We start from the raw sequence: 17,633 nt of genomic DNA on the forward strand, positions 1-17,633 counted from the left end.
CAATATTTTTAACTGCTTCCACAAGGATTTTGTGTCGGTTTTTTTATTATCAATAAAGTTCTTACATAAAGATTGCTTCCATAACAAAGTATGGGAAGTCTACTTTAATGACTCACATTAACAATTCTGCATGCTAACAATTTCATTGGGTTCCATGTAAGATTTTTCTAGCAAAGAAAAACTAATGAGTACTAGGATTACTAATTTTTTGTTGTTTTTGTTCTGGGAAGCTGGGAACACTTACCTATTACCTTATGTACTGAAAAAAGCTGCTTCCCAAGTACAGGTGGTCTCAAGTTGAATATTTGTTTATGCTGACAAATTCAAACAGTAAATATCTTACGAAATACATCTCAGAAAACTATACTATTGTTCTTGTTGGGGTTGTTGGGTTTTTTGGGGTTTTTTTTTGGTTACTAGGCTGTTGGTATACAAACACTGATTTCTGTGATAAGTCAGGTTCTGCATTTTGTGTTACTTCCCAAAGGTCACATTTTCCAGTCACATTTTCCAGATTTAATCACCAGTTCCTGGAACTTCCTGTCTAAGAGGAACATCTTGAGTTTCCCAGTTTTGCCTTTTAATTGTTGGGGTTTTAAGCATCTTATACTCTTTCACTGACAGGAATGACATAATTTCATGGCAGCCAGCAAAGTCATGCAGGCAGAAATTAGATCCATTTGGACTTGAATTTCATCCTTCAGAACAGAAATACAGACTTTGTGGGATTTGGCTTACAATCCATTTTGGATGGTTTTGGTGAGCTTTGTCTGTTTCTAGGGAAAACTTTACCTACTCAGGCATTGTTGCAGAGCACACAAACCAGAGATGGCTTGTGACACATGCAGCCGTCACTTTCCCCTCTTCACTAAAAGTGCTACAATAACTTAAAATGTGACCTTGGGCTGAGCTACATGGTACCCAGAGACTTTCTGGGGGTCCTGAGCAGAAGGTTCTAGTGAAAGCCATACTCACAATGTTAGTGACATCGGGAGAGGCTCCGTTCTGCAGCAGAAGGAGGACTATGTTCAAGTGGCCCATAAATGCAGCCACGTGTATTGGTGTGAGGCCCGACTGCGAAACAAAGCAAGAGCAGTTTTACTCCTCTGCATGGCTGGAGGGATGGGCTTCTTCGTTCAAATACAACATATGGGAAAGTGAGGCACGACAGGAGAGACAGAAAGAAGGAAGTGAAAAAGGAGAGATAAAGAAGGAATGTTTCTGCAGGACATGAAACATTTTGCTACCTCTGTTATAGCCTGGATTGAAGCCCCATATTTCACCAGCAGTTCCATGACTTTGATGCGATTTTTCTTGCAGGCAATGTGCAGTGGAGTAAAACCATTCTGTGCAAAAGACAGTGATGTTAGTCAGGAACATGCAGCTACACTCCCCACACAGCTCCATGCTGGCACACTGGGAGCACAAGGGTTAGGCTAACACAAGCCACTATTCTTTAAGCACAACAGGTTACGAACTACAGACATCTCCTGCTATCTGAGGCACAACAAAGCAGTGCTGCTGCTTTCTTCTCAGGCAGGGGAGAGAAAGGAAACCTCCACCTCCACAGTTCACATACAGAGACACCCATCCTGACTGCTGACAGTGTGTGTGCCTGTGCTTCCTGGGGCTGCACACGTGTCTGTGAGGAGCACTCCCAGTGCTTCCCAAGACTGCCTAACACAGGGAAACCAAAGAAATTACAGTGAACACTTCAGGATCAGTGCCTTTACAAAGCATTTCCTGTGCCTCTCTAGGAGCATCATGGAAGGTTTGGTTTGGAAAAGCCCATCTTGTTCCGCCTCCTACCATGTGCAGGGACACCTTCCACTATCCCAGGCTGCTTCAAGACCCATTCTTCCTGTCCTTGGAGATTTCCACAAATGGGGCAGCCACAGCTTCTCTGAGCAAGCTGTGCCAGGGCCTCTCCATCCTCAGAGGGAAGAATTTCTCCCTAATATTTAACTCAAATCTGCTCTTTCAGTTTGAAGCCACTTAAACTGAGACAGAGAGAGGAACAGAGTGCTTATTGCAGATTCCACCTTAATCTCTCATTTTACTTGAAATCTAAGGATCAATGTGCATATATTTTTATATTTATACACTAACCTAAGGTATAATATCTGTGTGTGTGTACATTCTGATGTACCTTAAACAAAGAACCAGCCCTTCAGCTGTGGTATCATGATAGCCTGATGACAGTTAATGCAGGTTAAGTGTGTGTCTGAAGATGAACAAACACATTATTCACCACACGTGAACATTTTAGTGGAAAGCACAGTGGATTTTTAGGCAATGTCAAAAAATTGGTACATTTTCTAATGAAGAGCATCAGTATTGCCAAACAATCAACCAGCACCTAGCAGTGAAATCTTAGTTTATGGGAAGAGATAATCACGTGACAATTATTCTACAGGCTGCTTCTGTTAAATTAAATGTTAATTACTAGTTCATTTGAAGGTGCTTTAAAGCATATACACATTAAAAAAGCTGAGAACTCACATAGTGCTTGTATCCCCAAAGCATTTTACAAATATTAACAATTTTTTAAGTAGCTGAAAATGAATTCTTTGTAATATATATTCCATCACTGAACTCTGCTGAATATTTTTACTGTTTCTCTGATTTCTAAAGAAATAATCAAAACCATTTGATATTTTACCTCCCACACAACATCTCTCAATATATTTCATAGGGAGTTTTACTGTTTCAGAAGCTTTTTCACTGAATTTCACCACCTCAGTTGATTTAATTTTGCTACTTCTATTTAAGTGAGGAACAGTTTGACGGGGGAGAAGACACAGGAAAAAAAATTTATCACTAACAGAAATTATGAGCTTCATTTAATATATTAAACACTATCAACAAGCCAAAGGCAACAAGTCCCTGATGGGAGAGAGAGAAAATGAGGGGGGTAGCAGGGAAAGAAAACGATTTTGGTGGGAAGAGAGCAGAGAGGCAGCAGCCCGAGGGTGTTCTTTTGTTTCAGATGTTTCACAGGGAGGCAAGGACAGAGGACAACAGAAGATATATTTCTGGTCATGGAAGGAAAGAAAGAAGATGTAGGGGGTACTTGTGAGTAGCTAAGGAAAGTGCAGCTAATCAGAACACTGGCAAGAAAAACAAGCAAGGATAAAAACAGTGTCAAAAAAGATCACTAAGTGAGCACTGCACTGAGAAAAACAAAGCAAGAAAAGCATAAGAGGAGGAAGCAAAAGGGGCTATGGGATTTGTGGGTATGGAAAGGCCAAGAAAAATGAGGGGGCAGAAGAAAATGGTGTCAGTTCCAAGGAGGTAAAGGACAGGAAGAGCCTACACAAAAGAACAGTGGGTGCTAGTGTGGGCAGGAAGCTGGGAAAGGCATCTGAGTGCCCTGCAGTGGGGGTTGTGTAGAGGGCCCCAAGGCAGCTGGCCATGGTAGAACTCCGGCCACGCAGGAGCATCTCAAGGGTTGACAGACTCCTTCTCTTCCTGACAGAGTGCAATATGTTGGTACATGTACTCCCAGCCAGCTAACAGATCCTAGTAGAGAAGACTGTAATCTTGTCTGGCTTTCGATACATCTAGAACTCTCAAAACGTTTCCAGAGTCAAATGTGATGTTTTTCTCCTTGTTAGGCGCAGTGGTTTGTGCGGTGTGGTGAGTAAAAGGAATCATACCTGGTGTCCTGTAAGCATAAGAACTGTTTTTTGGAAAGAAAAATGGCACCTAATAGAGGAAAATGTCATCGTTTGATAAATGCAGAAATATTAGCTTTTTAACATCTTTTGCCTATGCCAATTAACTTACTAATGCAGTCAAAAGCCCAGAAATTGTGTATTGCATCATTCAGTATGGAAAACTGAACCATGAATTCTGTAAAGCACCAATGCATACAGCAACATCAGCCAGCACCAGCTCTGACTTTAGGGACTCTGCAGAGCTTCCACACCTGACACTACAGTCACTTGCCACGGGGCGTGTTTCATGGCCAGACCTAAGGATACAAGGCACAGCACTGGTAAGCAGCAGGTGTGACACCCCTGTGGCTACTGCACCTACTTAAGGCTGTGGAGTTTGCTGACAGCTCTCACTTAGTTTTCCTGGTAAGAGCTACCAGGCAGCTCTGTTACATGAGCCAGGTGGGACAGGTTTACCAGGGCACGGGCGTTGGGGTTGGCTCTCTTGTCCAGCAGGAGCTTGGTGACGCGGTAGTGGCCGCAGTGAGCGGCCACGTGCAGGGCAGTCAGGTAGTCCAGCGTCACGTCGTCCACAGGAGCCTTATGCTGCAGCAGGTGCTTGACACATTCCACGTGGTCCCCTTGGGCTGCCATGTGGAGTGGGGAGAGTCCATTCTGCGACAGAAGAGAACAGAACAGCAGCTTCTAGTAATCCCCATATAGACTGTGGCACATATAAGAAGGACATTTGTTGTTGTGAGGCTTTGGCTTTGCTGTGCTGCTCAGTGGGCTCTGTTATTATACAAGTATATTCCCCTCATAGTTTCACCAAAGAGACAGAATTTGTAGGAAACGCATTTATTTTAGATGTATGTTTTCCAGATGTGAGGAAGAACACACTGAAATAATTTTCCAACTCTGAAATAGTCGGTAAAAATAATTAGGAGAAATGGTCCTCGTTATCGTATGTGACGGGTCAGAAAATATGTACCAGGAATTACTCTCAGGAGTGACTGACCCAGCTTTCACATCTCTGTGTACTAGTCTCAGGAAGCAACACAAGGGAGGTGCTGGCACTAGCACTCCACATCGTGCGTTTAGTCTGATACCAGAGAGGTGGGCAAGCAAGTGTAACTTTTCATATATTTGGAAAGGATTATGTAAGAAAACCTTATTTTGGATCATTCTTCCCATTAACACGTCTCCTTTGGGAGGACAGTTACATTCCTGTCTTCCTCCTTGTCCTTTCAGCGACACTGAAAGCTGTGTGGAGGGTTACAGAGGTGTTCCATACTCTAACAGGGCTCACACACACCTTGGTCCGTGCGAGCAGTGGGGCACCTCGCTCCAGGAGCAGCTCCACAACCTGGTCGTGGCCACTTCGTGCAGCACAGTGCAGCGGGGTGAGTCCATCCTTCAAATAAAAGGAGAGAGAACAAATGAGAACATCCCCAACTGCTTGTCCTGGCACTCTGGGGAACAGCCTGCCAGGAATGCAGCCCCACATGTGTGAAAAAGCTCCTTTTTTGACTCCTAACTGAAGCTGGCTCCACAGCATCAAGTTCCATCCCTGTTCCTCCTTGCACAAGTAAAGGACACGCTAAGGTTACTGTCTGAGAGAGGAAGCTCATTGTGTGCTGTAATCTCTTCTCAAAGGATAATATGAGGGTACACTGCCTCCTGCCCTCCCTGCCCTCTGCATGGCTTTGATACAGCACTGCCTCTCCCTGGGTAATACCTGCTGGGTTGAGGGTGCTCCATAAACCAGCCCACGTCCTTTGGACTGCTTTTGATGCAGGGATGAAACAGGTGATGTTCACACTATAAAATGTGCTCTAGAACTTTCTTTTGCTTTTAAACAGGCATCAAGACAAAGAAGATTTTAAAACAAGAGAAAAAGAGAGAAACATAACCAAATCTTTCACTTCTGAGACTGAGGGGTGAACACAGAGCTAACAATTCTTTTCTAAAATTGCTGTCAGACCACCAACTCCACAATAGTTTTTTCCATTGCAGAGCACCATTCTGTACCAAAAGACTCGCTCAGGGCACTATAAACGATCACAGCAGTGGTAGCAAACGATGAGGTGATGAACTATTTGGATGGGAGAATAAATTCTGGGTAGCTTTTGTATAGTTTGGACTTGATACAGAAAAATAAGTATGAGGCTAGAAAAATGGTTGTGAAAGAATATTGGTGCTGAAAAAAGGTAACACTTAGGATATGAAAAGCCATGTTTTCATCTCACTAGCCCTCAGCATTGTTCAAGCATGCACTTAGAGACGTCATCAGCACTCGCTCAACAGAGGTGGCTTACAAAGGTGAAACAGCAAAGTTTTTAATTGCAAGAAAAGCCTTCTCCTTTTGAGACATTGCCACTCATCTTGTGTGACATTGACGTTGTTATTCTAAGGAGCCCACTGAAGAATCCAGTAACAGCTTGATTAAAAGGACAACACACTGGTCTGAATTACTCAGGGACTAAAAAAGCAGCAAAACTACAAAACATGGCACTAAGGATGAGTTGGTGACCCTGCTTCATACACAGATGGACTGTTTACCTTGCTGGGGTTTGGAGGTAACCAGCATCACTGTGTTTTTTAATTAAATGTAGCTCTAGACTACACAGTGCCATCGCCACTGCAACCTCGTTCTGGCAAACACTGCCCTGTAAGACCCTACAAAAGGCAGTTCCAAGAAGCAGAGCCTCTCTCATGCCCAGTTTCCAAAGCACAGAGCCCTTCTGAGTGAGCAGCACCACAAAGCTCCACAGCTGCAGCAGGCTGAAGTCTGCAGGAGGAATTTTCCCTCCTTATTTATCCCCTTTTTCCAGAGGCTTTTGTGACACACTGACAGGGTTAGGTGTGCCTCGGTGCTCATGGTCTCAGAGGCATTCCGAAATCCCACAGAAGGTTTGCACTGAAATTCCACAGATGGGAGATCAAACCCAAAACCAGAACTCGTGGCCTTCAGCACTGGTAGATGGGGTCAGTGTGAAGAATTAGGTGGAACTACTTTACTTTTTTTTATGCACTGAAACATCAGAGTCCTCTAAACCTAGTCTTTTTAGGACCAACTGAGGTACGTCATCATCTCATTGCCAGAGGGATTCCTACAGATAACTCCCACTGGCATTACAAAGGTAAGAATATATCCCAAATGCATTTCTGGGGAAGGTATTTATTTGGTATTTCTTTCCAGTTTCTGACCTCTTGTGCTCTACATTTTTAATCACTTTCCTTATCTGTGTGGTGGCTTTGTTGTTACTCTATTTAATAAAACTGGAAAAAAAAAAAAAAAAAAAAGGAAAATTGTGTGAATCCTTGAACAAAAGCAGGACAAATCCCGTGAGGGAGAAAAGAAAGAAAAAGAAAAATACAAGCTAAGAAGCACATCAACTCTACAAGAAAGTCTGGTTAAAACAAAAAAAAAAAAAAAAAACAGTAAATAATTTAAAACAATGATTTAGTCTTTATTCTTATCTACAATTCCCTTTAAAAGCAGAGATAGAAATTAGCTACCTACTCTACCCTGCCATAGCTGTTTTGAGGACCTCCCACAGAACCCCCTTCCCTTTCCTCTTTCTGCTCTGAGGAAAACACCATGTATATTTTAAAATTATTGCATATTTAGTACTTGAAAATCTTTTGCTTATATCTTTTATTCAAAGATGAGGGAGATTGCAAAGAGAGAGCTGTTATAGTAGAAGAATCAGTAGAGAAAACACTGCAGAGAAGCTGCCACGAGCTAACAGGAAGAGACACCCCAGTGTACCAAACAAATCCTTTTTGCACCATTATCTATTTGCCATGAGCCTCAGTGCTCTCAAAGTGACTTCAGGAGCTGGCCTAAGTACTTTGTCAGTCATTCTTTTGCTAATTGAAGAACACAGAGTGACCAATACATCAGGCACATCACTTGACAGGACACCCAGCTCTGGGTGAGAGGGACACAGACTTTGAAGCACAGATAATGGATATCCCATAAACACAAAGGCTGCCACGCCAGGAGACAAGAAATGCAGCAATTCTGTGTTTAGAGAAGTTCAACAATTATCTCCTTGCCCTGGATTGTGTGGAATGAAGAGTTAAATGTTTCTATCTTCCCAGTGACATCCTACACCTGGTGTTCTGCTGTTCCCACATGTGGTACTCTCCTAACTCACACTCTGTGATGTAACCAACATCTGGGTCACCCTGAGAAATGGCAATGCATTTGTGTGCATGGAAGCCAGGAAATTCCATCAATGCTAATTCTCTCTTAAATGGTTCTCAAAATATAAGGAAAACTTGTGGTTTGGTTTTTTTTTTCCTTGAAAATCATTCACTGATCATTTTTTAACCTGCAAAATTAATTCTGAATTCTGTGCACGAGTCCTAGCTGTAGGACTTCCAAAGATGAATTATTTGGTCATTTCACAAATGCTTTCTTTCTGCTTAGCAGAGACACTGAGACAAAAAGAAGCTGTGCTTATAAGGGATTTTTAATGGGAAATGATGTGGGCAGCACATTCACAGGACAGTTGCTCACATTCAGTGCTTATTCAACCAAAAACTGATGATAGAAACGAACATCAAAGGCCAAATTATCAACAAATTATTCTAAACTGCAGCTGCATTTTCATGAGGGTGAAGTAAAGTTTTAGTATTTCATATGTCAAACATACAAAATTTTCTAAATTTTCTTGACAAATAAAGGGCTTTTAATTTGTTCATTTTTCATTATGACTAAACCTCATCTCTTTAAAAATGAACAAGGCAAGTCTCCCGCTTGCTTTAAGCTCTTGGCATAATTAAACATGCTGTAAAGTATTCCTCCAGGTCTGCCATTCACAGCACAAATTTGAAAAATACAGCAAAAAATATACCATGTACTTGCTTGAGTATTCAGATAGTAACTCAAATAACTCCAAATAGCAGTCATTTTCTGGATAATTTGCATAGACAATTCATACAACACCCCTTCCCACTCCCCCCTTGTAAACATTATATGGAGCCACTGAATTTTTTATAGGAAATACCTGCATTGTGATTAGATATTTATAATCTGACATGGCTTTAGGAACAGCAAAAGCTGCCAATGAATTATTAGTGCTCAGTGCATGTAAGAAGATGAGGAGAAAATGTCACAGCAGCATTGCTGCAGGAACACTGCACAGAGCACAGAGCCAAGGCAGGGCCAGGATCCTGCTACAGTGGTTACCATTCCCATGTGGAAATAGCAGAGTATTAGCAAGCCTATTTTGTCAGGATGTAGATCTACCAAAGGAGATATTATTACTAATAAATCTCAGTAGGTTTCCAGAATAAGTGTTAAGTGGTGTCTGAAGCACGTTCCCCACAAAAAAACCCAAACCAACCAAATGTGAGCTGCGCTGGCCACAGTTTCCTTCCTTTTGTTTTCCCATTGGTCCTGCTCATCTCCATGGGTGCCCTGCCACTCCTCCCAGCTCCAGCTGAGCCTCCTCCTTTCCGTGGCCCTTCTCCAGCCCCAGTGGTGCACCAGACCTTGTCGCACCATTGTCATGCCTATCCCTGCTCCAGCTGCACAACACACTTACTATCCCACACAATAAGCTTGCCCTTCCAAGACTGGATGCTCCCTTTCATTCCATGGGTTTCATTCAACTGTAAATATTCAGGATGAAAACCTGCAAGAGGAGATTTAAGAAAAGTCCCAGAGCAACAAAAATCTAATTTCAATGTTGGCAAGATTGAACAGGAAGACAACAAAATGTGCGACAGCTTCAGTGGCTGAGACAGGTGAGAGTGTTCCTCCCCCTCTGAAGGGTGCTTGCTTACTCCCACAAAAATGGAAATCCCAGCAAGGTGATAAAAGCCTGTGAATAAAACTGTATTTTAAAGGAAAAAAAGCATGCAGAACTAAAAAAGTCTCATATTCTTATTTTTTTCCCCCCATACAATCTATAGAGAGAGATGATAAAAATAGAGATAATACAAAAACTGCATTCAGAAAGGATATTCCTAAAAAGTTGTAATAACCAGTAACATTTTCATATTCTGAATGTGCACACTTTTATGATTCCATTATATGAGTACTCCTTTTTATAGAAATACATGCTTTTTTGCCATGCTAAAATTGCTTTTAAATGCTGACAATAATTCCCTCTAAGAATCCTTAGTATGTTCCAGAAAGTCTGTAAATGCTTTCCTTCCCTCAAAGTGAGAACTGGTATTTGCCACACTACCCTTGATCACCTGACAGTGAATTAATCATAAATTAAGCTTTCCACCGCCTTTCAGAGAACAAATTTCTGCACAATTTCACTGACCCACTAACTCTAACTAATCATCAGAATCTGCATGGGTTAGAATTTTGGCCAATTATTAAAATTTGAAATAAAATTATGCCATTGAAATTGTTACTAATGTAAGAAAACATATAGAGAATATAGGTTTGAGTAAAATTTTGAATATGAAATATTTTAGTATAAGTAATTTTAGCCATTAATTATTTAGTGAACAAAGGTCCAAGGAAGGCTTGTATGTAAATGCAAGTTGCAAAACATTTACCAGCTACTAGATAATAATATAAGCTAAAATAACATTGTAATATTGTACTATAATACAATAATTATCTACTGATAAAGATTGTATTTTTTATTATATAATATTACAGTACTATCTCTAACAGATAGTTCTAATAAAAGTATATTGTTACTGTATTTGAGAAGGGAGTTTACATTTCTGTTTTGGATACAATATAAAAGAAATTAAATTTCAGTCTAAAAACTTACTTAAGACTTGATGGAGAAAAAATAATGGTATAACTTGCAAAAAAAAAAAAGTAAAATAATATTTTAAGATATGTAATTGTGTCAAGAGATTTACCAGTATTTCTACATTTTTATGGCTTTGTGAGAAATGGCATAAAATTTCAGCAAACACATTCTGAAATGTATAGAAAATAAAAACACTAATTCCTGGCAGAAAGCAGAGCTTTCGTTTGACATGCTGCATTAACTCTGGAGCAGCAGGACACATGCATCATTTACTCCCTTTGAGGAATAGACATTTTCATTTATATTTTTAGACAACACAGGGGCTCCTAAAGAATCATTCCAGTGGAACATTTTCAAACACAGAAAGCTTTCACAGATTAACTTTGCAAACCTGAAGTACTGAAGCTCATCTGCAATCCGCTAAAAAAAGGTTTTGCATCTTAATTTATGCAGCGTCAGATGTCATGTAACAAAGCAAGCTAAAAATAAAAGGAACGAAAACAGCGAGGAGTGTTTTAACTGAAGGGCGTATTTTGATGTGGTGTGCAGCACAAGAACTTTGCAGTGCAACATCCTGGTGTATTAATTCCACTGTTTTGCAGTGACTGTGACCTGCTGGAAGGCGGCAGGTGCTCCTGGGAAGCCGAGGGAAGGCAGCAGGGAAGGCAAGGTGGGTTAGTACTGCAGCAGGGCAGGCGGGGTCTGTGCTGCCATAGACAGAGCACATCCCTGCCTCCTCCACACTGCACGGACTCAGGCAGAGCCAGCAACTCGAGGTGAGTGGACAGAGCACAGGGAGAAGAGAGACACACCCAGAAAACATGAGCAGCTGACACAAAGCACAGACAGCAAAACCAAAGCTCTGGAATCTTCCCCACCACGAGGCGTACGCTGTCGGCTGCCACCGCGAGCCCTGGAGCAGGGAGGAGGAGGAAGGTGAAGGTGACAGGAAGCTGGAGAGCCGGTGCAAGCTGGAATATGTGTGCCTTATGGGTTTTCAGGGACCTCTTTGCACTGACATTTTGAGCCCATGTAGCAGCTGACACAGGGTAGGGAGCAGAGACAGTGAGACGACTCTGAAATTGGTCCCTCGCACCTACATTGGGCAAATCCTGTTCTCTCAGATTCATTCACAACTGTGCTCAACCTTTGCGGATGAGCAGGGATGGGAAAACACTTTGACCTCTTAAAACCCAAAACATCCCTCACAATCATCTGTATCAACTTGTCTAGAACAATATCTAGCTACTGAACAGGAAATAGATGAATTCAATACTGCCATTCCAAAGGTCAGATGAACTATTTCTGTAGGACATGCTCAGGGGCATGTGGAATATCCTGACTGAAGTGTATTATTAGCATTTCATGCCTCTTTTCCATGAGATTTTAGGTGTTTATTGTGGAAAATGTGAGCAGGGGTGACTTGCTGCACACCTGCTTGAGATACAGCTTTTTCCATCAGCAGTAGTTTCTAAAAAATAATCTTTAAAAAGTGAGATATCATTTCATAATCAGAAACCAAATCACAATTGCATACAGAGTTCACAATAATCATGACTGTCTTCAGAGCTTATGAACCAACAAATGGTTGATGTAATTAATATCCAAGTATCTGTAGAGGTTGAATCAACCCAAAGGGTAGCTGACTGCAATATCTTCTACCTTCCTATCAGGTTAAACAAAAACTCTTATGTGCATCTCTAAACTTTGTGTTTGAGACACTCTTGATCTCTTGGACATGTAATTTTGCAGACCAGCTGCCTAAATACCAGCAGCTCCTAAGAACAAGCCCCATGCAGCTCAGTCTGAATAAATGATAGTGTTTTCCCAGGTAATTCCAAAATCCCATTTGAAGTAATTAACCCTGCCCATATAAAATGATGGAGGGTTTTTTTTGCCCTGAATGACTGTGAAATCACCCATAAATAAAGGGCAGAGAGATGATGTGACGTTTCAATAGGACAACTGGGAGAAGGAAGCCAGTGAGAGTCACCTAATTAATATCCCATACTTTGTCTGAGGAAAAGACACATGGCTGCTGGCTCTGAGGAGATTATTTGTCCTGTATCAGCTCTCCAATAAAAATGGACTGAGCTCACTAGAGCTTCCACAGGACATACTGCAACTACCACGGACATTTAGGGGTCAGGGGGACTGAAAGGCTTAGCTGAGTCCAGACCTTCTATATCCTTTTGCTGCACATCATCTCGTGTCTTGTCAAGTTGGACCAACTAACAGGCTTATTCCCTGAAAACAATCAGTTCCATCAGCTTTTTCTTGTATGATGTAGGCAGGTTATACAGGAGAATAAAGGAAATAGTATTTCTGCCTCCTACTGTCACTAAAACCAGCTGTTCTTGAGTCTGATACCATCGAAAATAGTCAACATAAAACAAACACACAAAAAAACCCCAAAAGCAAGCAAGGAGAAAATCCCAGTCCATTCCCCAGAAGGGACAATATCATATTCAGGGAACAGAAAGACTCACCCTGGTTTTGGCATCGATCTGCCCTCCGCGATCCAACAAGAGCTTCACCATGTTTGTGTTTCCCCTTTTGGAAGCCACATGCAGTGGGGTGATTCCATTCTACACCATGAAAAGAACAAACAATGAGCTGGATGGATCTGAAGGTGTGCAATGGGGGTGAATTTGGGTTCGGATCACAAAAAATGAGACCATCACATCGTAGAGAATAAACGAGAAAGTACTAGAGCATCAGAGCTAGGCACACACCATATAAGCTAGAGTTAGTAATTCTGTCCTAAGCAAGATTCCTTCTCCATTGTTTTGGGGTCCTTGAATGAAGGAAGCAGCGCATCTGCCCAAGCAGCAAACATCGCAGCCCCAGGGCCAGACAAATACACAAACACGTATCAGAGTCCCAATGAGCCAAGAGTCACAAAACACTGAAGCATTTCAATCACTGCAACGTACACAGAGGACACAAATGCGTCACTCCTACACAAAGGAACCTTCTTGTGTAGTGCCAAGAGCATAAAGGAGTGGTAGGCTGTGTAGGCTGTGTAGGCTGAAAGTCCTTGAAAACACTTTGGGTGAGGCAAGAGGTAATATTAGCAGCTACTCCAGATTGGGAACAGGAGGGAGTCAGTCTGGAAGGCAGAACCCTGAAGTAATTCAAAGTGTGTCTGGCAAAATCAAACAGCAAACTTGTGACAGGGGAGCTGGGTTGAGATTACCAGAGGTTTTCACTTCAAACTACGTAACTTGCAAAAGCAAAGAAACTATACCGTGTAACTCTGCAGTTGAAGAGTAGTCATGATTAATTAGTTCTTTTATTGTTGAATTTGTACAACACCAATATACTTCACTTTCTGGTTTTGAAATGTAGTTACATGTAAAAACATCGAATTCAAGCAAATATTGAATACCAAAAACGCCAATCAATCCTACATCTATTTCCAGAGTACATCTAACAAACATAAAAGCCGAGGGAGTTGACACATTATAAGAGCATCAGCTTTCTGGAGCTGCCAAAGGATCCTGCTTCCTCCAGCTGGGAATACTGGCTGTTACACAACTCCCAAGGCCTCCAGGGCATTGCACGGAGACAACCTTTCAGAATTACTGCAAAAAAGACATCTTTGATCCCAACAGAACTTCAGCATTACTTTGCTCCTTTCTTCGCTCAGCTCTTGCCTTAGTTCCCCAAAGGAGCCCTCCCATTTCTGCAGGGCAGAAGGAGCAGAAGGCGAAGGGGCGAGTGCGTACCCTGGCTGTGAAGTCGACTGCAGCTCCGCGGTTCAGCAGCAGCGTGGCCACGTTGACGTTGCCGTAGTGCGCGGCGATGTGCAGAGGGGTGAAGCCGCTCTGCAAAGGGAAACAGCCCTCATTACGGACATCTTCTCCCTCACGCTCAGCAGCTGAGCTAGAGCTTGCCTTTAAAGTGCTGCCCAACTAACACATCGTGTCAATTTTATCCAGACCGTGTCTACCTATTCTAGACTACAGCCTTTCAGGTAGAGAAGCCAGCTTTCAGGTGGGAGATTATCAAAAGTGCTTCATTCTTTCATTCCCCAGCTCAGCCCCCTGCATCAGTGGCCAATAAGAGCAGTTTTCATCACAGAAAATATTAATGTATTAGCCATTCTTAAAGAAAATAAAGCAAGTTCCTTATTACCATTTGGAAGCAACATGGGTCTTTTAGGCTGCACTATTAATTGGGGTTCAAAAAATTATCACCAAAGTTGTTGGACTCTTATTTTATTCCTCTAAGAAACAGAAATATGGACAACATATTTCCTATTGGGGTTTTTTTTGTTTGTTTTTGTTTTTTGAAAGCAGTAAATATTCAAAATGCAATTAAAGAGTATGGTTTAAATGAGAAAGTACTTAGTAGCATAGTAAAAGATTCATAATTATTTCTATTTATATACAATTTGGATTGCAAAGAAGCTGAAGAAACTTCACAATCTATAAATAAAAACCCCCACATTTTATTTATTGTGTTTTGAATACTAGAAGATGCAACCTGTTCCAGCTATGAGATGTAGAATCTCTTGACAATAACATAAAAAAAGATTAAATTTTTAGAAACTAGGACAGAGAGCAAGCTTTTATTCTCATAAGTAATTCAAGTAGAAAGGGCCTTGCTTTTGAGGTTTCCCTGAAGAGCTTTACACTGATTTGATTGGATCTTGCTGATAGTTACAGAAAGGGAGGAATCCTTCTGTCTTCTTGACTACAGCGTGCTCTCAGCTAGGTTTCCTTCCTCTCAGTATCCAAACCACCATTTTAAGCTACTCCTGGAACAAAGGAACGTGGGCACATGCTGCCCTCCTTCAGCAGGCATTGCAGTACCCCTTGCCCTTTCCCTCAGGGAAGAACATGCCCCATGGAGCAGGTGCCCAGGGAAGCTGTCACCCTTCAGTTCACATCACTGCTGCCTCCTGGCAGCCTGCTCATGTGTGCACACACCAAAAGGGAAGCACGTGCATGCATAATTCATTCCCTCCTCCAGCAGAGAAACTCCATTATTCAAAAGCAGGTATTGAAACAACAATCTCATGCTTGGAACTTTTTCTTTCTCCTAAAAGTGGCAATGATCTTTGGGGAAAATCCCAGTCCAAGCCAATCAACCCTGTGATTTTTAGTGGAAGTAAAATCCATATAAGAAATGAGTTATTTACTGCAGGTAAATTCTGAGTATGTACTGTCCCCTGAGGGCTTTGCAAAACTTTATGAAAAAGATTGTAATAAGAAGAATGGTAAAAATAAGCGGATGCCCTGAACAAGATTTACCCTGGGGAATTTGATTATGCTTACTACTGTAAAAGACAGAAAATTAACTTTACCATTATTCTGGCCAAGCCAGACACCCAGATGTAGTTACACCAAGTGAGTGCATTTTCATAATTAATGAAATTGAGCTAAAAAAGCATCTTTATCCACTTAGCTCCATTACTTGCTTCAGACTCCTTTGGACTGATGTGAATTCTCAAAAACGTCCTTCAGTACTGACACAAGAAAAAAGAAATTCTAACAGAAAGAATGAATAAAAATAGGGGGGTTTGAGCCAGAAATTTCTATGTATTAAAAAAAAGAGTAATATCTTCACTTTTATTGCTAACTAATAAGGAAATATTGGCAAAGAGCAGTGAAAATAATCATAAGTAACAGAAAGAGTAATTAAAAATTGTTGATGTCGGTACCTCAGTCGTCCTATTCACCATCATCTGATGCAGCATGGTTTGGGAAAAAGAGGAACAATATTAAAGACTGGCCGCAAAACGAAGAACTATGTTGCTTTTTCTGAAATGAGTTATGCTGTTAATTATGAGAAAAGCCATTCAAGCATGCATTAACTTTAAACACAACCTATGCTCCCATGGGCAATAAACCAATATCCTACTTAATAGGGAAGCAGTATTCTGCTTCCGTTCCAGTGGCTTCTGGTTTGCAAATCATGAGAAAAAGCTGGTTACCAAAGAAATGGGAGGCATAACTAAAAAAGTGAAAAAATGAGCACTTTGTAATTACTGTGTAGCTTAACGCTGCAAACTGATAGGTATTACTGGTGATAGCGGTGGAGCAAGCTGTCCTTCCCCGCCGGAGCAGTTCCGTTTCCCATGAGGATGCAGGGCTTCAGGGTGCTGTCCCTGGGCCCGCCCCGTTACCTTGGACTGCACGTCGGCGTTGTGGTCGTTCTGCAGCAGCAGCGCCGCCGACTTGGTGTCGTCCTTCCTGGCGGCGATGTGCAGCGCTGGCAGCCGCACCTTGCCCTTGGTGTCGTTCTCCAGCAGGATGGCCACCGCCTGGTTGTGTCCCTGCTGCAGTGCCACAGCCAGAGGAGTGAAACCGTCCTGGGGGCAGGAAACAAGGGGTGCTCAGCACGGCCGGACGGCCGCAGGGAGCTGCACCGCGCCCTTCGCGCACACCAGCTCAGGGAGCACGTTCCCAGCTGCTTTCCACCTCTGCACTCCATCTCCAGGGACGTGAGATTGGAGGCACAACATTTTAACTCTTTCAAACACCTTCAAAAGGCTTTCAAATATTTGAAATGCTTTAAAGATCTTCCGCACTTCAAAGTAATCTTTTTTTAAGTTGAGTGCAAGCAAAGGATCATTCTACAGCATCTCTCTTAATTACTTCTCATCTTAAAATGGGCCACAAAGCATATTTTTAGCAATTTTTTGGCAAATTTACTGAGCACCGAGCAGTGTCAATGTGAAAAATACAGAGAGAACATGTTTATGAATATCTCACATCTCTGCAAGAAGAAAGTGTATCAAATGTGTTTGCTGCTGTTCCCATTCCAAGTTACACATGAACCATGAGTCAAGAAATCCAGATCATGTTTAGGAACATGATTTGAGGGAGGAAAATTTCACATTATTTATGTTTTTTGGAAAAGGAAAATCAGAAAAATCTCTCTGCTTGTAATTAATTGTTTTAGGTTTGTTTCTAAATAAGTTTAAAATTGTCTTGCTCCTCCACACGTGCTTGGGATGGCCAGTGCTTTAAAATCCGTGATAACGAGCTAGCAGCTTGCTCTCCTGGCTGAAGTAGTACAGGCTACCAGATATTCCATTCTGGTTTCAAACTGAACCCTCTCTCTGGTCATGCATCCTGCCCAAGCACAGGTGTGCTGTAACTACACGAGAGATGGGACAGCATTGCTTTGCAATAGGAATATGGAGAGATGAAAGAAGAATAAAGGCCAAGTTAGGAAGGAATGAGAGCTAACATATGTTGAAAGAAATATCTGAAGA

The 17,633-nt window shown here is 41.8% G+C and overlaps 1 protein-coding gene across 50 annotated transcripts in view; it reads right to left on the reverse strand.

The window, feature by feature from the left end:
• Nucleotides 1-17,633, reverse strand: part of ANK2 (ankyrin 2) — a 277,110-nt gene that overhangs the window by 79,118 nt on the left and 180,359 nt on the right. For 44 of the 50 annotated variants that reach the window (XM_064416065.1, XM_064416074.1, XM_064416072.1 and 41 more), the window contains 8 exons: nt 16,539-16,724; nt 16,074-16,097; nt 14,134-14,232; nt 12,892-12,990; nt 4,975-5,073; nt 4,137-4,334; nt 1,248-1,346; nt 976-1,074 (listed from right to left, as the gene is read on the reverse strand). In XM_064416065.1, coding sequence (XP_064272135.1) covers nt 976-1,074; nt 1,248-1,346; nt 4,137-4,334; nt 4,975-5,073; nt 12,892-12,990; nt 14,134-14,232; nt 16,074-16,097; nt 16,539-16,724 — 903 coding nt within the window. The remainder of the gene's footprint in view (nt 1-975; nt 1,075-1,247; nt 1,347-4,136; nt 4,335-4,974; nt 5,074-12,891; nt 12,991-14,133; nt 14,233-16,073; nt 16,098-16,538; nt 16,725-17,633) is intronic. The other 6 variants (XM_064416105.1, XM_064416082.1, XM_064416080.1 and 3 more) reach the window with 3 other exon arrangements.

The sequence above is a fragment of the Passer domesticus genome, chromosome 4 (genome assembly GCF_036417665.1).
Source record: "Passer domesticus isolate bPasDom1 chromosome 4, bPasDom1.hap1, whole genome shotgun sequence".
Classification (NCBI taxonomy): domain Eukaryota; kingdom Metazoa; phylum Chordata; class Aves; order Passeriformes; family Passeridae; genus Passer; species Passer domesticus.